Genomic DNA, 21435 nt, shown 5'->3' with positions numbered 1-21435 from the left:
CATGCTTTTGTTGTCAAGTCTAAGAATTCTTTGCCTAGGCATAGGCAAAGATTTTCTCCTCTTTTGTGATAGTTTTGCTTAACATGATGCACTTTCAGTTAATTTTTGTGTAAGGTGTGAGGTTTAATAATTTTCATTAGGATATCCAATTGCTCCAGCATGATTTCTTGAAGTGTTTTTGTAGCTTTGTCAACAGTAAGTTGAGAATATTTGTGTGGGTCTATTTCTCGGTTTTCTAATTTCTTCCGTTGATCTATGGGGTTTGTTCCTCTGCCAGTGCCACTGTTAGGATATCCAATTGCTCCAGCATGATTTCTTGAAGTGTTTTTGTAGCTTTGTCAACAGTAAGTTGAGAATATTTGTGTGGGTCTATTTCTCGGTTTTCTAATTTCTTCCGTTGATCTATGGGGTTTGTTCCTCTGCCAGTGCCACTGTGTGGATCACTGTAACTATGTAGAAACCCTCAGTACCAGGTAGAGTGATTCCTTCCACTATTCTTTATCAAAATGTTTTTCTTTTTTAGGGCCCACCCCTTTCCTTATATATTTTAGAATAATCCTATACGTATCTACAGTGTATGCTGCTGGAATTTTGATGGGAATTGCATTCAATCTATAGATAAATTTGGGTAATGTTTGCCATCTCTCTCTGTCTTTCTTTTTGGCCATGCCATGAGGCATGTGAGATCTTAGTTCCCTGACCAGGGATCGAACCTGTACCCCCTGCAGTGGAAGCACTAACCACTGGACTGCCAGGGAATTCCCTCTTTCATCTCTATATACATGCTTTCTTAAGTGTATACCTAAGTATGTTATTTTGGGCTTTTTTTGCACAGTTGTAGATGATGTTAGATTTCCAATTTTGGATTCCACGTTTATTGCTAATATATAGAAAAAACGATTTATAAAAAATAAAAAAAAAACCACTTTGCTCATCCATAAGAAGCAACTCCTCATTTATTCAAGTTTTATCATGAGATTGCAGCAATTCAGTCACATATTCAAGTTCTACTTAAAATTCTGTGAAGATACTGAAATATGATACAAAGACACAAAGTGAGCAAATGCTGCAGAAAAAAATGGCACTGATAGACTTCCTTAACACAGGGTTGCCACAAACCTTCAATTTGTAAAAAATGCAATATCTGCTAAGCACAATAATGTGGAGCACAACAAAACGAGACTTTGTTAATTTGAGTCCTCTCATTTTTTCTTGGTCACTCTAGCTAAAGATTTGTAAATTTTGTTGATATCTTCAAATAACTATGTTTTTGTTTAATTGATTCTGTTGTTTTTCTATTTTCTATATCATTTATCTCTGCTCTAATTTTTATTATTTCTTTCCCTCTTCTTGATTTAAGGTTAGTTTTCTCTTTCTTTCCTAGTGTCATAAGGTAAAAGTTTCAATTATTGATTAGAGATCACATTATATTTTATATATATATAATTTTGTACATATAATTTCCCACAACGTACTGCTTTAGCTGCATTCCATAGGTTTTTTTTTTTTAATTTATATCAAGTTTTTTTTTTCTAACTTCTCTTTTGATTTCTTCTTTGACACATTGGTTACTTAGAATTATGTTGTTTAATTTCCACACATTTGTGAGTTTTTCAAATTTTTTCTGTTACTCTAATTTTATTACATTGTAGTCAGAGAAAATACTTTGTATTATTTCAGTCCTTTAAAATTTATTGTGATTTGTGGCTTAAAAAAGTCTCCATCCTTGAGAATGTGCCAGAGCACTTGAGAAGAATGTATATTCTGCTGCTGCCAGGTGGAGAGGTCTGTAGATGTCTTTTAGGTATATTTGGTTTCGGCATTACTCAAGTCTTCTGTTTCCTTGTTGATCTTCTGCCTAGTTGTTTCTTTCATTATTGGAAGTCTCCAAGCAATATTTTGAATTGTTTTTATCATTATTTAATGATATAATGATTATCATATAATCAAAATGATTATTTCTTTTATCATTTCTGTCAGTTTTTACTTCATTTTGGTGCTTTGTTCTTACATGTGTGTATGTTTATAATTGTTCTCTCTTCCTGATAGGTTGTCTTTTTTTATTATAAAAAAATGTTACCCTTTAGCTATAGTAGCATTTTTTGTTTGTTTTAAAGTTTACTTTGCCTGATAATTGAATAGCCATTCCTATTGCCTTGTGATTGCTGTATACAGGATGTATTATTTTGCACCCCATCACTTTCAGTCTATTTGTATCTTTGCATGTAAAGTGTGTCTCATGTAGACACTAAATAGTTTATTGCTTTTTAAATCCAGTTTCATAGTCTCTGCCTTTTGATTAGATAATTTAATCCATTCACATTTAATGTTATTATTTGTATAAGTGGATATACTCTATCATTTTATTTTATATTTCACTGTCTTGTGTGTTCCTCTCTTTCTCATTGTCTTGTGAATTAAGTGAATATTTTCTAATGTAGCATTTTAATTACTTTAATGATTTTTTACTATATATTTTTGAGTCATTTCCTTATTGATTGCTCTAGAAGTTACCACATATATCTTAACCTATCAGAATCAGCTTGACATCTTTACAAACTTAATTCTAGTGAGATATAGAAACCTTAGTCTTATGTAGATCTATTCCTTTTCCATGCTTTTTGTGGTATTAATATTATACATATTACACCTGTAAATGTTACAAAACTAACAATACATTTTTATAATTATTATTTTGTGTAACTTTATGTATTTCAGAGAAGCTGAAATTAGGAGAGCAAGTGTATATTTATAGATTTTGTTACATTAGCCTTCTTGTTTATCATTTTTTATTTTCTTTAATTGTTTGCATTTTTTCAAGTTTCCATCTGTAGTCATTTCCTTAGTCTAGTACAGCTTTGCTCCCACACACCTCCATTGTGCTTCTATTGGAAAATATATATTTATGTTTGGTCCCAGTGATGCATCATATACAAATTCTTTTATACAATTGCTTTTTAAATCAGTAAAGAGGAAAGAAAGTAGAAGAAATATGCACTTATTCTGTTTATATAGTTACATAATTTACTGGAGTGCTTTGTTTTTTTGTGTGGATTCAGATTATTGACTGAGGTCATGTTCTTTCAGTCTTGTTAGAAAACAAAATTCAAGAAAATTTGAAGATCTAATTAGCTTTATTAGGCAATTCATGAATCGGGGAGCATCCCATCTAGCAACTAGAAGGTGGCTCTCAGGGGTTGTATGAAATGGGAGTTTTTGTAGGCAGGAGGATGGAGCAAGGGAGCTATTAGCAAAAGAAAAGAAAGGATTATTTTTAGACTAGGCCCTCTTTTTTTGAGGGTGTGGGGAAGGGAGTGGCAGAGGTTTTGGTTTTATCATGCAGGTTGCTTCTTCTTCCTCTGGGGACTGGAGGAAGCCTGTGTGATAGATTACCTTACTGTTAGACTAGAAAATTCCAGACTGGTTGATTAGGATTACATTTCTGGGAGAGGTTGAAACTGCCATTAGATTAAATATTAAGTGTAGTTTTGGTATCTTGGGGTTTAGCACATGTAACATAATTTTGGGCCTGTGGTTTTCTTTTTAACAGTCTGAAAAACTTTTAGCTGATTCGTTATTCTGTCAGATCAGATCTACTGTTGAGCTTCTTATTGTGTTTTTCCTTTCAGTGTTCTTACTTTTTACCTACAGAATTTCCACGTGATTCTTTTTTTTATAATTTTTTATAGATAGTTTCTATTTGATGTGACATTATTAAAATACCTCCCTTCATTAATCATGATTTTCTTTTGTTATTTTAACACATTTATAATGAATGCTTTGAAGTCTTTAGTTTTTAATATTTATCTTTAAAAGTGACCACATCTGGTCACTCTTAAACAGGCAATTTCTGCTTCCTAGTTTTTTCCAGTGTATGGGTTATACTTTCCTGTTTCGTTGCATGTCTCATAAATTTGTTTGGAAACTGGACTTTTTAGATAATGTATTCTAGCAACTCTGGGTAGTGGTCCACTTCCTTCCCCCACCCTCCAGATTTGTCATAATTTTATCCTGTTTATTTGTTTAGCAACTGGCTAGATTATTTCAGTGAGGTTCACTCCCCCTACCACCATAGTGTGAGGCCTCCAAAGTCTGTCCTAGGAAGGTGCACCTTGGGTGTACCCATAGAGGTTTCATGTATCTGTTGTTTTCAACAATGCCCTGAGGCATAAATTCCTCTAAAACCGATCCAGTTCAGTTTGGGTTCCCCAGGTCTGTTTGAGATTTGTTCTGACCTCAGGATTGCTCCTTCCAGCTGACTCCTCCTGTGTTGCTCTCTGACAACTAGGCTGCCTACAGTTTCGCCTTCTCCCAGTTGTCTTTCCCCATATTGCAAGTGTTTTTGGAAGCGCCCTGAGGTTTGAACTTCCCCCAGTTTATCACGAGGACGTCAGTTCCTTTGAGAAGAGATTCTGAGCTCTTGGTTCTACGGCCTGCTGCTCATCCCCGGCGGATTCTCTGAGCCACCGCGCTGGGGCTGGGGCTGGGGACAGTGGTGTGCTTCTCTGTGAGTGACACACTGCTTTAGGAACTTGGCACTTGTTGCAGGAGGTAGCAGCAGCAGCCCTGGGTCTCCACAGCATGTTTCTCCTGGTGTGGACACTTCACATGATAAGCTGGACAAGGCTGATGGGCTCCCATTGTTTTCAGAATTGCTGCAGCCAGGTTAGAGCCTCCGTCTCACAAAGTGGGGATGGTGGAAGGAGGGAGCCTTCACCCCTCAGCTGTACTCACCCACAACTTCCTTTAGCACCAGGTAGCTCTGGTCTGCATGAGAAGGGCTGACCTCCTGTCCCTTCCTGGGGAGAGGGAGCCTTGTGCCCTTGTCTGCCCCAGTCTGGAATGGAGTTTCCATCTAGCTTGGATTTTGTTGACTCCTTCATGATCTCTAAAAACCTTTCCTCTTAACTATTTATTCCTGGAATACCAATTAAACATATTTGTTAGGGCTCCTTAATTTATCATCCATATCTTTTCACTTGTCTTTCATATATACACATCTTTAAATGTGTTTTAGGTACCATCGTCCAATTTATCAAACCTCTCTTCAGCGATGTGAAGTCTGCAAGTTTAGATAGTCTATTCACTTTCTGTTTTAACTTTGGTGCCGTTTTTCTATTTCAATGACTATACTTTCCATCCCCAGTATTTCCAATTGGATCTTTTTCTTTAAAATCTCCACTTGTTCTTTAGTCATATGTACTGGTTTTTGTTTTATAATTTCCTATTCTTAATTTATTACTTTCCTTAATATTTTGAGGTATATATTTCTTTTATTTTTAAATTTTCATAATATGTATGAAAACTTGTTTGTACCCATATCCCTCACAAAAATAGGTGTTATTGCTCTTTTATTTGCATAGGGGTATAAAATGTTATGCCACTGTTGTGATTGCATTTTCCTTAGTACTAGTATCTCTGAGCATCTTTTTCTGTGCTTATTATTCCTTTTGAGATTTTCTATTCATATTTTTTGCCTGTTTTACTAAGTTATTGTGTTCTTGCCAATTTCTAGTAAGTTCAAATACTCTAACCCTGAGTATAGATCAGTAGTTTTCAAATAGTAATCTATGGACTCCTTGGAGTCCCTGAGTCCCTTTCAAGGGGTCAGTAAGGTGAAAACTGTTTTTGTAATTATACAATGATATTATTTACTGTTTTAACTGTGTTGAGATTTACAGTTGCAGTGGGTAAACTACTGTGGAACAGTCATCCACAATTACCTGAAAAAGCTGTTAAAATGTTTCTTTCTAACCAACTACCTATCTCTATGAGGCAATAAACCAACACATCATATGTCATTGAATGAACAAGCAAGTATAAGAATCCAGCTGACTTCTATTAAGCAGACCTTAAGAGCTTTTCAAAATATAAAACAGTACTACTGTTCTCACTGATTCTTTTTGAAAAGTGTTATTGTACCTAAAAGTGTTTTTTTATGTTACTGCCTGATGAGTTTCTATCATTTTAAAATGAATTAATAAACATTTAAAAAGTTTTTCAGTTTGAATTTTTTGTATCATAAATATTGGTAGATATATCCTACATAAAAGTTCTTTGGTGGTCCTTAGTGATTTTTAAGAATGTAAAGAGATCCGGCGACCAAAACTTTTGAGAACAGCTCCTGTAGATGTTTATGCCATTTTTTTTATCATTCTCATTTTTCTAGAGCCGTATATGTCTTTTTTCTTTTAAAGCTTCTGATTTTCATATGAGGATTTTATTTTTTAAACTGTTGCAGGGATTCCCTGCAAGGACTTGGGGGACTCAGCAGAGTTGTACTCAAGGCTAAGGTGAAGGATACACAGTAGGAATGGCAGGGGGAAAGTCATGGGCAGAGCCAGGTGAGATCCACGTACGGGACTGCTGTGCTGTCCTTCCTGTGTGAGGTCGCACTGAGCCCCTTCCTTTCCTTAGTGTGAAAATCCAGTAACCCCTGTGCCGGCTCAGCACCCAGGCGCTGACTGGGAGCTAGTCATGAAGGCTCCCTCTGCCTGACAACGACAGAAGTCCCAAACTCCCAGAGGTGCAGGGTTCAGTTCCTCAGGTGGGGAAACAGTTTTATCATATGGGGAGCAATGCCTGTCCGTGTAGGGAAATACTTACCATCCAGGGGCCAATCCTGTAGGCAGCCTCAGCCTGCTGTGTTCTCTTTTATACAACTTGTTAATAACTCTTTTACAAGCGGATCCTGAGTTGCTGTGTGTGTAAATGTGTACTTCTCCCAGAGATAAGAAGCTGTCTTCAGAAGAGAACACTTTTGATACAGTTTTTGAGGGCATTTTGAAGATATTGTGGCTTATATTCAGATTTCTTTCTATCAAAGGTAATAGCATGATACATGCCGGATTTCTGGAAGGAAAAAGGAGTTCTTTTTTAGCCCGTGAACCAGACGAGTGCTTGCTCTGTCTGCAGTCCTTGCTCTGAGCCTTGCTGCACTTCCAGGTCCATCTGATAAGGTTCACTCTTCTACGTGGTGCTTGTGTGTATCACATCACACGGCTTTGATGTGATCAGTCATGATATAATCAATATAAATCAGTCATTTATCATATGGGAATGTATGTATCAGTAAATGCATGATATTGATAGATTTTTAAGATTTATGTCTCAATGTGACATTGTTTTTCAGTTTTCTTATTCACAGTTTCATGGACCTTTTTGGTGTGGTGACACAGATCTTTCTTCAGCTTACAGAGTGTTTTCCCTGTTTGTCCCCTGATTAACTTCTCCTTTGTCTGCTCTGTTCTTTCCTGGAACTCCTTCACTTTGACATAGGATATCTGGGATCTCTCTTCCTTTTCTCTTCCTTTGCTCTTGTCATTTTGTTTCTAATTTTGATCTATGCTATGTGAGAATTTCATTATTTCATCTCCAAACATATTTTTAACCTTGTTTTCATTTATTACTTCAATTAATTTTTAAATTTCAGTATTTGTATTTAAAATTTTTTTCCAGGATGCTTTTCATATTTACCATCACTTCTCTTCTACAATAGTTTTATAATAGTTTTATGGATATATTTTCTATCTTTACTAGTTAGAATTTTAAAAACTTATTTCTAAATGCTTCCTACATTAATTTTCTTTTATGTTATTTTCCCTTGCTTTTTCATTTTCATGGTTTTCTTTAGTGCTTTTGGATTTCCCCAGATTTAGTTAGGAGAATCTGTGGTTTTCATTCATGTTTGTAAATGAATTAGAAGCTGTCTGGTCTCAACCTTGAATACAAAGGCTTATAGTAGCTTGGTCTGTGCACTCAATTTTGGCTTAAATGAGCAGGTGGGAAAGTGGACCGTGGTGGCTGTCACTTTAGTGTGAGTGGAGAGTGTCTCCTCAGCAGGCCCCTTGATTAACAAAAGTAGCAACAGAGCTCCCTGTCTTAGAAGGTAAACTTTTCTGATTTCTAGTACCATGGATTTATCATTTTTATATTTCTTGTGTCATTTCAGTGAGATTTTGAAATGGATAGAAAAAAAAACCCCTAATCTCAGTTTCAGGTGTTATAATTGAACTCAATAAAGCTTATAGATGAGTTAGAAACATACTTTTTTTTTTGCCTATTGTTGGCAATTATATGACTCTCTTTTCTTCGAAGACGAATATTTAAACTTAGGGAAGTCTCATACCTAAGTTTGAGGCAGCATGACATGGTGGTTAAGGGCACAGACTCTGGGCTGGGCTCCTCAGCTAGAGTCTCAGTTTTGATAGCACAAGCATTAGGCATGTGACATAGTATCCCTCAATACATGCTGGATGTGAAGATTATACCAATCTTTAATAATCTTAGGAGATTTAAATGAGTTTCTATTTGTAAAGTGCCTATAACAGCATTTGTCACTTAGTAGCTGCTAGATAAGTGCTTGTTAAATTAAAATGATGTATATATGGCTGTATATAAAAACATACACAGTTCACCTTTGAACAACATGAGTTTGAACTGTGTGGGTCCATTATACATGGATGTTTTCAGTAGCAAATACTACAGTACCACACGATCCACATCCACACATGCAGAACCCTGGATTCAGAGGAACATGGGTAAGGAGGGCTGACTATAAATTGTACATGGATTTTCACCTGGGGGTGTGGTTGGTGTTCCTAACCCTAACCCTGCGTTGTTCAAGGGTCCAATGTATTCCAAGTAATGATTTCTCTTGAACAGCTGAAATATATCTGAATTGCTTAAATAACCATTGCTGTACTGTTCTCTGTTTAATTTTTTGCAGCTTATCGTGAGCCGCAGTATTATTACCAGTTCACAGCTCGATATCATGCAGCTCCCTGCAATAGTGTCTATAATGTTTCTTTTGAGAAGAAACTTCTTCAGATTTTAAGCAAATTGGTTCTTGACCTTTCATGTCAAGTTTTCTTACTTAAGTCTGAATGCCATCGTGTTAAAATGCAAAGAGCTGGTTTGCAAAATGAATTGTTTTTTACATTTTCAGGTAAGTATATGCAGTTCTCTAAAGAAAACAAAGTTAGCATGTAAAACTAATCTTAGAGACGTGAGTTACTAGAGGCATTTTTAGAATGTAAATGCTATAGATATGAATGTTTCATATTCTTTACTTTCACTTCTTAGTTCTAATAGTCCCCAAATACATTTCTGCTGATTCATGTACTTAATGAAGAGTTTGGATTCCCAAATAACTTAAACATTGCTATGATAATTTACTATAGAATGGAATTTAGTATGAGGAATATCTATCATGATATTTAGCTACAAAGATTTAATTTGTAAAAGCGTGTAATTATATAATAAGCTAGGTTAACAGTTTAGACCAGAGGGACTGTTCTAACAGCTTAGGTTGCTTTTCCTAACAATGCAGAGCAAAAGCCCAGTGTATTCTGGAAAACCAAGAATTGGACTTAATATCTGAAGACTTTAGATTTATAAAGGGGCTGTTTATGAATGAGCATTTAGGAATACCCATGCATGTGTTCTTAATGGGTCCCAGTGGCGAGAGGACCCCCTCCACTTTTCATCTCAAATGGTATGTTGCTGTCTCCTTTCTTTCTTCTTTACCCCCTGTCCTTGATTCCTCTACTGTCAGTGTTTGATTACACTTACTCATTTCTCTGATATTCCCTCTCTCTTTCTTGGCCATCTAGGATTGAATGTTTAGATACAAGTGAGAGGTGCGAAGCTTTCAGAGAAAAGAATAAGAGGTGCTCAACCCCATTTTCACTATCTTTTATCTTCCTTACTTCTTTTCTCTTCTCCAGAAAAACTTTTGAGAGTTTTTCTCCAGCCCCTGAGGCAAATTATGAAAGATAGGCTGAGTCTTTCTTTAGCTCATCAAAGACCCACTGTTAGCATTCATAAGAGTTATGGGGTCTTTGTACCGGGTGTATTGAATAGGTGCTATTAATAGGCATTTAATAGTCTTGAGAAAACCTGAAAGTGTACTTGAACCCATAAGAGAAAAGAGATGATTTTCGATAGAAATGAGTTCACTGTGGGCTTAATTTGCATTTCTGTAATGACTCATGATGTTGAGCATTTTTTCATGTGCTTATTGACCATTCGTATATTTTTTTTGGAGAAAAGTTCATTCAAGTCCTTTGCCCAATTTTGATTTTTTTCCCTAGCTTTATTGATACATAATTGACATATAACAATACGTTAGTTCAAAGTGAACAACATAAGGATTTGATGTATCTATGTATTGCAAAATGTTTACCATAATAAGGTTAAACACATAGATCTTCTCACATAGTTACGATTTATTTATTTCTGCAGTAAGAACTTCTAAAATCTACTCTTCTAGCAACTTTCAAATATATACAATACAGTATTATTAACTATATTCACCAAGCTCTGCATTACATACCTGAATTTATTTGTACCCTTTGTCTTCCTTCATTCATTTCCCTCACCCCCGATCCATGCCCCTGGCAATCACCAATCTGTTCTCTTTTTTTGAGTTCAGTTTTTGTAGATTCCACATATAAGTAAGGCCATACAGTATTTGTCTTTCTCTGACTTGTTTCACTTAGCAAAATGCCCTCAAGTTTTATCTGTGTTGTTACACATGGCAGAATCTCCTTCATTTTTATGGCTGAATAATATTCCTGTGTGTGTGTGTGTGTGTGTGTGTGTGTGTGTGTGTGCCATATTTTCTTTATCCGTTCATCTGTTGATGGATACTTAGGTTGTTTCTATGTCTTAGCTATGGTGAATGATGCTGCATTGAACACGTGGGTACAGATATCTCTAAGAGAGAGTGATTTCATTTCCTTCAGATGTATGTCCAGAAGTGGAATTGCTGGATCATATGGTAGTTCTATTTTTTTTTTTTTTTTTTTTTTTTTACCTTTTGAGGAACCTCCCTACTATTTTCCATAGTAGCTATACCAATGCATATTCCCACTAAAGTTGCACAAGGATTACCTTTTTTCCATATCCTTGCTAACACTCATCTCTTGTCTTTTGGATAATCATCATTCTAACAGATGTGGGTGATATCTCGTGGTTTTGATTTTCATTTCTGTGATGAATTGTGATGTTGAGCACCTTTTCATTTACCTGTTGGCCATTTGAATACTTTCTAAGAAAAAATTGTCTATTCAGGTCCTTTTCAATTTTTAATTGGGTTATTTGTTTTTTGTTTTTGAATTGTATGAGTTCCTTATATATTTAGGATATTATTGTCTTATCAAATTTATGTGGTTATCAAATATTTTATACCATTCTCTAGGTTGTCTTTTCAGTTTTTTGATTGTTTCTTTTGCTGTGAAGAAGCTTTTTTAGTTGTATGTAGTCCCATTTGTTTATTTTTGTTTTCATTGCTTGTGCTTTGGTGTCATATTCATAAAGTCATTGCCAGCACCATCTTTTCCCTGTGTTTTCTCCTAGGAGTTTTATGGTTTAGGTTTTACATTTAAGTCTTTAATCCATTTTGAGTTATTTTTTGTGAGTGGTATGAGATAGGAGTCTAGTTTCATTCTTTTGCATGTGAATATCCAGTTTTCCCAGTACCATTTACTGGGGAGACTGTCTATTCTCAACTGAGTATTCTTGGCTTTCTTGTCAAATATTAGTTGACCTTACATGCATAGGTTTATTTCCTGGGTTTTCAGTTCTATTCCATAGGACTATGTGTTTGTTTTTATGCCAGTACCATATTGTTTTGACTACTATACCTTTGTAATATAATTTGAAATTAGAAGTGTGATACTTCCAGCTTCGTTCTTTCTTAGAACTGCATTGGTTATTCAGGGTCTTTTGTGATTCCATACAAATTTTAGGATTTTTTTTTCTATTTCTGTAAAAAATACATTGGAATCTTAGTAAAGATTACATTGAATCTGTAGGTTACTTTGGGTTGTATGGATATTTTAACAATATTAATTTCATTCAATTCATGAACACGAGGCATCTCCATTTATTTGTGTCTTCTTCAGTTTCTTTCATCACTGTCTTGTAATTTTCAGTGTACAGACCTTTTACCTCCTTGTTTAAATTTACTCCTATGTATTTTTTTGTTTTTGATAGTATTGTAAATAGGATTGTTTCTTTATTTCTTTTCAGATAATTTGTTATTATACAGAAATTATACCAATTTTTGCATGTTGTTTTGTATCCTGAAACTTAACTAAATTCATTTATTAAGTCTAACAGCTTTTTGCTGAAGTCTTTAGGATTTCCTCTATGTCAAATTACATCATATGCAGACAGAGATAGTTTCACTTCTCCTTGTTTGATTCAGGTGTCTTTTATTTCTTTGCCTTGCTGGACTACTCTGGCTAGGACTTCCAGTACTGTTATATAGGGGTGGTGAGAGTGGGCATCTTTTCCTTGTTCCTGATCTTAGAGGAAAATCTTTCAACCTTTTGTATTGAGTATGATGTTAGCTGTGGACTTGTCATACATGGCCATTATTATATTAAGGTAGATTCATTCTGTACCTAATTTGTTGAGAGTTTTATTTTGAAAGGAAGTTGAATTTTGTCAGATACATTTTTGCATACATTGAGATGACCATGTGGTTTTTATTTTTCATTCTATTAATGTGATGAATCACATTTGTTGATCTGCATATGTTGAACCATCCTTGCATCTCAGAGATGAATCCCACTTGCTCATGTTGTTTGATGCTTTTAATGTGCTGTTCATTTTGGCTTGCCAGTATTTTGTTGAGGATTTTTCCATCTATATTCATCAGGAATATTGGCCTATAGTTTTCTTTTCGATTAGTGTCCTTATCTGGCTTTGGTATCAGGCCTTGTAAAATGGTTTGAGCATGTTACCTCCTCTTCAGTTTTTTGGAAGTTTGAGAAAGATTGATGTTAGTTCTTTAAATATTTGGTAGAATTCATCAGTGAAGCCATCTGCTTCTGGGCTTTTTTGTGGGGCTGGGGGGAGATTTTTGGTTAATGATTCTATCTCCTTACTCACTATTGATCTGTTCAAATTTTTACTTCTTTATGATTCCGGTCTTGGTAGGTTGCATGTTTCTAGGAATTTATCAGTTTCTTCTCAGTTGTCCAATTTTTGGTGTATAGTTATTCATAGTAGTCTCTTTGGCTCCTTTGTATTTCTGGGTATCAGAGTAATGTCTCTTCTTTAATTTATAATTTCATTTATTTGGGTCCTCTTTTTTTCTTATTATAGCTAAAGGTTGTCAGTTTTATCTTTTCAAAAAACCAAGTTTTGGTTTTGTTAACCATTTCTGCTTTTTCCTATTTCATTTATTTCTGCTCTAATCTATTATTTCCTTTCTTCTGCTAATGTTGGGATTAGTGTGATTTTCTTTTTCTTATTCCTTGAGGTATAATATTATGTTTTTTATTTGAGATCTCTTTGCTTGATGTGTACTCATTTTGCTATTTTCTAAGAATTTTGAAGTTTACCACCTACATTTAGGTCTCAGATTCATTTTGAGTTAATTTTTGTATATGCTGTGAAATATGGATCGAACCTCATACGTTTGAATGTGGATGTACGATTATGCCAACACCGATTTTGAAGAGACTGTTCTTTTCTCATTGAATTGTCATGGTACTCTTGTTGAAACTTACTTAGCCACAGATATGTGAATTTATTTCCGGGCTGTTAATTCTATTTCATTGCTCTGTATGCCTGTTCTTTTGCTAGTCCACAACGTTTTGATCATAAGGTTTTGATAGTAGCTTTGTTTGTAGTAATATTTGAAATTGGGAAGTGGGAGTCCTTAAATTTTGTTCTCCCCTTTTCAACATTGTTTTGGCTATTTGAAGTCAGTTGCAATCCCATATGTTTTTTTGCACCTGCTTTTCCATTCCTGTTGAACAAGGCCATTAAGGTGTGCATTGAATCCGTAGATGTCTCTAATGTTACCTCCTGAACAATATTGTCTTCCAACCCATGAACACAGGATAGCTCTCCCTTTATTTAGGACTTTGTCTTAGTCTGTTGGGCTGCTGTAACTAATACCATAGACTGGGTAGCTTATAAACAATGGAAATTTATTTCTCACATTTCTGAGGTTACAGTGCCACCATGTTTGGTGAGGGCCCTCTTAAGGGTTACAGACTTTTCATTATATGTCCTCACATAGCAGAAGGAGCTAGGGGTTTCTCTGGAGCCTCTTTTGTAAGAGCACCAATCTCATTCATAAAGGCTCTATTCTCATGACCTAAGCACTTCCTGAAGACCCCATCTCCTAATACCATCACATTGGGCATTAGCATTTCAACATAAGAACTGGGGGGGGGACATAAAATATTTAGACCACAGCAGACTTCTTTGTCTATTAGCAGTGCTTTATACTTTTCAGTGTATAAGTCTTAAACCTCTTGATAAAGTAATTACTACGTATGTTATTGTTTTTGATGCTATTGTAAGTGCAATAATTTTCTTTTTCACATTGTTCATCGCTAGTGTGTAGAAATACATTGTTTTTTTTTGTGTATCTTACATCTTGGTTTAATTAATTAAGAGTTTTTTTATGGTGCTTGGAATTTTTAGTATTTTCTACATGGAAGATTATGTCACCTAAGGATAACAATAGTTTTACTTATTTCTTTCCAATTTGGATAACTTTTATCTCTTCTCTATTTTGTGCCAAATTGCTCTTGCTAGAATGTCAATATATTGTTTAGTAGAAATGGCAAAAGTGGACATGCTTGAATTGTTCTTGATCCTAGGGGAAAAGTTTAAGTGTTTCACTATTGAATTTGATATTGGCTGTGTGGGTTTTTCATAAAAGCTGTTTATCAGGGTGAAGCAGTTACTTTCAATTCCTAGTTTATTGAGTGTGGTTTTTTTTAATCATGAAAGGGTGTTAGCTTTTGTCAAATATTTCTTTTGTATCAAATGAGATGATTATGTATTTTTTTTCCCTTCTATGAATGTTGTGCATTGTAATTTTTTATTTCCACATGGTGAACCACACTTGCACTCCTGCAATATATCCCACTTGGTCAGGGTATATATATATTTTTTAGTATGCTGCTGGAATAATTTTGTACTTCTATTATTGAGAGTATTTGCATTCAAATTGATATTAGCCCAGAGTTTTCTTTTCTTGTTATTGTCTGCCCTTGGTATCAGGGTACTACTGGCTTCATGAAATGAGTTTTAAGAAGTGTCCCTTCCTCTTCTATTCTTTTGAAAGTGATGGAGAAAGATTTCTTTTAATAGTTAATGTTTGGTAGAGTTCACCACTGAAGCCATTGGGTCCAGGGTTTTCTTTATTGGAAGATCATTGATTGCTGATTTGATCTGTTTGTTACATGCCTGTTCATATTTTGTGTTTCTTCTTGGGTCAGTTTAGATAATTTATATTTTCATCTATTTCACGTAGGTTATCTAATTTTTAACATACTATTGTACATAATATTCTCATAATCCTTTTTATTTATGAAAGATATATAGTAATGTCCTCTACTTTAATTTCTCTTTTTTTCTTTGTCTAGATGTTTGTCTTTTGTCTAAAGTTAATATTGCTTTTCCAGCTTTCTTTTGATTCATGTTAGCATGGTATATTTTTCTCCATCCCTTTACTTTTAGTCTATCAGTGTCTTTATGTTTAAAGTGGGTCTCTTGTAGATGAGATATAATTAGATCTTTAAAAAATTCATTCTGACAGTCTGTCTTTTTTTTTTTAATAAAGTCCTTCAATCAGTTATTTATTTATTTATTTATTTATGACTGTGTTGGGTCTTCGCTTCTGTGCGAGGGCTTTCTCTAGTTGTGGCAAGCGGTGGCCACTCTTCATCGCGGTGTGCGGGCCTTACACTATCACGGCCTCTCCCGTTGCGGAGAACAGGCTCCAAACGCGCAGGCTTGGTAATTGTGGCTCATGGGCCCAGTTGCTCTGTGGCATGTGGGATCTTCCCAGACCAGGGCTCGAACCCGTGTCCCCTGCATTAGCAGGCAGATTCTCAACCACTGCGCCACCAGGGAAGCCCAGTCTCTGTCTTTTAATTGGTGAATTTAAACCATTGACTTTAAAAATGATTATTGGTGGAGTTGGATTAACATTTACCATATTTGTTACTGTTCTGTATTTGTTGCCCCTTTTCTTTGTTTCTTTTTCCTCTTCCACTTTTTTGCCTTCTCTGGTTTTAATCAAGCATTTATATGATTCCATTTGTTTCTCTTAGCATATCAATTATAATTTGTTTTTTACTTTGTTTGCCCTATAGTTTGCAGTACACCTTTATGACTAATCCAAGTCTACTTTCAAATAATGCTGTACCATTTCATGGGTAGTACAAGTACTTCATAATAGAATTCCCAAATTTGTCCTCTCTTCCCTTATAAAAATGCAGTAATTTATTTTACTCATCCATAAGCTTTTGAACAAGCTGTTGTCAGATCAGTTAAGAATAAGAAAAATAGATTTACTATTACCTTCTTTTATTCCTTCTCTAGTGCCCTTCCTTTATTTAGATCCAAGTTGTGGACACGTATTGTTTTCCTTCTTTATGAAGAACTTCTTTTAATGTTTCTTATAAGTCTGGGTTTCTGGTGACAAATTCTCTCAGTTTTTGTTTTTCTGAGAAAGTCTTTGTTTTTATTTCAGTTTTGAAGAATAATTTCACGGAATTCAGTATTTTAGTTTGGTGACATTTTTTTTTCTTTCAATACTGTGTTTAAAATCATTCACACTATTCTCTTGCTTGCATGGCTTCTGAGGAGAAGTCTGATTTAATTCTTTTATTTTTAATTTTTTTTCATTTTCTTATTGTGGTAAAATACACATAACATAAAATTAATCTTAACCATTTCAAGTATACAGTTACGTTGTATTAAATACATTCATGTCTAACTGTTATCATCATTCACCTCCAAAACACTTTCATTGTGGGAAGCTGATATTCTGTTTCTACTAAACAATAAGTTGCTCTTTTTCCTGCAGCTCCTAGCATCTACCCTTCTACTTTCTATCTCTGTGATTTTAACTAAATATCTCATATAAGGGGAATCATACAGTAGTTTTCTGTTTGTTTCTGGCTTATTTCACTTAGCAAAATGTCCTCAAGGTTCATCCATGTTGTAACATATGGCAGGATTTTCTTCCTTTTTAAGAACTAATAATATTTCATTCTGTGTATATACAACATTTTGCTGCTCCGTGAATGCATTGATGGCCACTTGTGTTGTTTTCAGTTCACTATTGTGAATAATGCTGCGTATAGGTGTACACATGTCTCTTTGAGACCCTGCATTCAGTTCTTTTGGGTATATACTCAAAGGTGGATTTGCTAGATCATAATAGTAATTCTGTTTTGATTTTTGTTTTTTTTTTTTGAGGAACTGCTACTGTTTTTCCACAGTGGCTACAACATTTTGCATTCCCACCAACAGTGTACAAGAGTTCCAATTCACCACATTCTCACCAACACTAGTTATTTTCTTTTGTTTTCATAGTAACCATCCTAATGGGTATTTGGTAGTGTCTCATTATAGTTTTGATTTGCATTTCCCTAAAAATTAGTTATGTTGAATATCTTTTCCTGAGCTTATTGGCCATTTGTACATCTCCTTTGGAGAAATTCCTAGTCAATTTCATTACCCATTTTTTTTTTTAAATTTATTTATTTATTTATTTATTTATTTGGCTGTGCTGGGTCTTAGTTGCAGCATGCGGGTTCTTAGTTGCAGCATGTGGGATCTAGTTCCCTGACCAGGGATCGAACCCAGGCCCCCTGCACTGGGAGCATGGAGTCTTAACCACTGGACCACCAGGGAAGTCCCTCATTGCCCACTTTTTTTTTTTTTTTTTTTTGTTCATTGCCCATTTTTTAATCTGGTTGTTTGGTTTTTTTTGGTATTGAGTTTTAGGAGTTCTCTGTATATTCTGTATATTTATCCCTTATCAGATATGTGACTTGCAGATATTTTCTCACATTCTGTAGGTTGCCTTTTAACTCTATTGCTATTGTGTTTTGATGCACACTTTAAAAATTTTTTTTGATGAAGTCCACTTGTCTGTTTTTTTCTTTTGTTTCTTGTACCTTTGGTGACATATCCAAGAAATCACTGCCAAATCCAATGAAGCTTTTGCCATAAGTTTTCCCCTAAGAATTTTGTAGTTTTATTTCTTACATTTAGGTTTTTGATCCATCTTGAGCTAATTTGCATGTATGGTGTTAGGTAAGAATCCAAATTCATCCTTTTGCATGTGGATATCCAGTTTTCCCAGCACCATTTATTGAAAAGGCTGTCATTTCCCTATCGAATAGTGTTGACGCCATTGTCAAAATCATTTGGCCATATATGTGAGGGCTTATTTCTGGGCTGTCTGTTACATTGGTCAATATTTCTGTCTTTATGCCAGTAACACACTGTTTTGGTTACTGCAGCTTTGTAGTAAATTTTGAAATCAAGAATTGTGATTTTTAGCTTTATTCTTTTTTCAGACTTTTGGCTATATAAAGTCCCTTGCGATTCCACATAGATTTTAGCATGGATTTTTCTGTTTTGCAGAAAATGTAGTTGGGATTTTAATGTTGATTGCATTGAGTCTATAGATTGTTTTGTGTAGTATTGACATTTTAACGATGTTACGTTTTCCAGTCTATGAACATTGGATGCATTTCTATTTATTTATGTCTTCTTTAATTTCTTTCAACAATGGTTAAGTTAATTGTAAGTTAATTCCTGTGTATTGGTTAAGGTAATGGTTAATTAATTGGTTAATTCCTCAGTATTTTATTCTTTCTGATGCCTTTGTAAATGGAATTGTTCCCATAATTTTCTTTTCAGGCTTTTCATTGTAGTGTATAGAAACGCAGCTGATTTGTGCATTGACTTTGTATTGTGCAACTTTGCTGAATTTATTTATTAGTTCTTAACAGTTTTATTTGTGGAATCTTACTGTCTGCGTATGAGATCATAGCATCTCTGAACAGAAGTAATTTTCCTGCTTCTTTTCCAATTTGGACACCTCTTATTTTGCTTTCCTGCCACAACACACTGGCTACAACTTCCATTAATGAGACGAAATGGCATGGTTGTATGTTGGCCCATCCCTGAATTCTGGCAATAAACCCCACTTGTGCATGGTGTATGACCCTGTTAGTAAGCCCCTGAGTTTGGTTTGTTAGTATTTTGTTGAGTTTTTCATCAGTGTTGATTAGGGATATGGATCTGTAGTGTCTTATGGTGTCTTTGTCTGGCTTTTGTGTCTGGGTAACGCTGGCCTCAGAGGATGAGTTTAGAAGTGTTACCTCCTCTTCACCTTTTTGGAAGTGTTTGAGAGGATTGGTATTAATTCTTCTAACTGTTGTTAGAACTCACCACTGAAGTCATCCAGTCCTGGGTTATGACTGTGTTGTTTAAGATCTCTATTTCCTTACTTACCTTCTATCTGACTCTTCTATCCACTATTGTGAGATATTGAAGTCTCCAAATGTTATTGTAGAAATGTATATTTCTCTTTTGAATGCTGTTAGGTTTTACTTCAAAAATTTTCATGGTCTGATATTAGGTATGTAAATGTTTATATTTACATTACATATTCTTGCTGTGTTAAACCTTTTATTAGTATATATTGTCCTTATTTGTCTCTTATACCCTTTCTTGATTTTAAGTCTATTTTATCTCTTATGAGTATAACAACTCTTGTTCTGTTTTGGTTACTATTTGCATGGAATATCTTTTTCCATCCTTTCATTTGCAATCTATTTTTGTTTTTGTATCTAAGTGAGTCTCCTATAGACAGTACATAGTAGGATTATGTTTTTTTATTCATTCGCAAATCTCTCTCTTTTGACTTGAGAATTTAATACACTTATTTATTTATTTATTTGTTTATTTTTGGCTGTGTTGGGTCTTCATTGCTGCGTGCGGGCTTTCTCTAGTTGTGGCTAACGGGGGCTACTCCTCATTGTGGTGCGTGGGCTTCTCACTGTGGTGGCCTCTCTTGCTGTGGAGCATGGGCTCTAGGCGTGCGGGCTTCAGTAGTTGGAGCACGTGGGCTCAGTAGTTGTGGTGCGTGGGCTCTAGGGAGCACGGGCTTCAATAGTTGTGGCTCACGGGCTCTAGAGCACAGGCTCAGTAGTTGTGGCACACGGGCTTAGTTGCTTAGTTGCTCCATGGCATGTGGGATCTTCCCGGTCCAGGGCTCGAACCCGTGTCCCCTACATTGGCAGGTGGATTCTTAACCACTGCGCCACCAGGGAAGTCCCCAATCCATTTACTTTTAAAATGATTATTGATAATGCAGAATTTACCTATGTCATTTTGCTATTTTTTTTCTTTATGCTTTATAGCAGTTTTGTTCCTCATTTCCTTCATTATAGTCTTTTTTGTGTAGTTGACTTTTTTGTAGTTAAATGTTGAAATCTTTTTCATTTCCTTTTGTGTATATTCTATAGTTATTTTCTTTGTTGTTACCACGGGAATTACATTTCACATTCCTAAGTTTATAACACTCTAATCTGAATTTATACCAACCTAACTTCTACACCGTATGAAAACTCTCCTTTAACAGCTGTATCCCCACCTCTTTCAGTTGTTGATGACATAAACTTGCTACTTTATACATTGTGTGCCCCAAAATATACTAATAATTAGTTTAAATGAATTAGTCTCTTAATTTATATAGAAAACAAAGTGTGGAGTTACAAACCAAAGTTACAGTAATACTAGCCTTTAGACCAATTGTTTTTTCTTAAGTATATTAGACTCTTAAGTCATGTATAGAAAAATTGCTGTTACAATCTGATCTGACAGTGGCAGCAGCTTCTGTCGTCCGTGTGCTTACCTTTGTTGAGGTCTTTATTTCTCTGCATGCAGCTTCACGTTACCTTCTAGTATCCTTTCACTTCACCTGCAGGACTCCCTGAGCAGTTCTTGCTGGGCAGGTCAGGTGGTCACAAACTCCCTCAGCTCTTGTTTAGTTAGGAAAGTCTTCATTTCTCTCCCACTCTTGAAGGGCAATTTTGCAGGTTATAGGATTCTTTCCTTGCTCTTTCTTTTCTAGTACTTATCACCTTATCACAAAATATGTTTTTGTAATGATGATTGTTTATTGTTTGTATTGTCATTTATTCTCATTTTCTACCTTAGAATATAATTTCCAAAGAGTCAGGGATTTTGTAGATTTTGATCACTTATGTGTCTCAGACTCTTAGAATAACTCTTAGTATGTAATAGACTCTCGATAATTACTTATTGAATAAATAGGTACATGAATGCATGCATATATGACTGTGTTCATCATTTTAGTTACCATGGCCACTACTGTAGTCCAACCTCATTCTCTTTTCAGTATTGTTATAATCATTTATCTCTTTGTAGAGATTAAGAATTGAGTTAGTCAAATGACTAACACTATATTATATGGGTAGAGTTAAGTAGAATATTGAATGAGTAAACACATTTATACATACATATACATATATATGGTATAAAAGGCAAAATAATTCCATTGTTAAAAATTGTATGATGTCAATTGCCACATACTCTTAAGTTTACTGCAATAGGTTTTCCTGA

The 21435-nt window shown here is 35.0% G+C and overlaps 1 protein-coding gene across 5 annotated transcripts in view; it reads left to right on the top strand.

Annotated features, from left to right (window-relative positions):
* The window catches only part of ZPBP (zona pellucida binding protein), a 96347-nt gene that overhangs the window by 22319 nt on the left and 52593 nt on the right, over positions 1 to 21435 (top strand). For 3 of the 5 annotated variants that reach the window (XR_014247037.1, XM_082400528.1, XM_082400529.1), the window contains exon 5: positions 8729 to 8947. The exons of the other annotated variants lie outside the window; for them this stretch is intronic. Coding sequence is in view for 2 of the 3 variants with exons in the window: in XM_082400528.1 (XP_082256654.1) it covers positions 8729 to 8947 (219 nt within the window). In the remaining variant the exon portion in view is untranslated. The remainder of the gene's footprint in view (positions 1 to 8728; positions 8948 to 21435) is intronic. 5 annotated transcript variants of the gene reach the window in all.

The sequence above is a fragment of the Balaenoptera borealis genome, assembly GCF_965194805.1.
Source record: "Balaenoptera borealis genome assembly, chromosome: 7".
Taxonomy (NCBI): Eukaryota; Metazoa; Chordata; class Mammalia; order Artiodactyla; family Balaenopteridae; genus Balaenoptera; species Balaenoptera borealis.
This window is presented reverse-complemented; position numbering and strand designations above follow the sequence as displayed.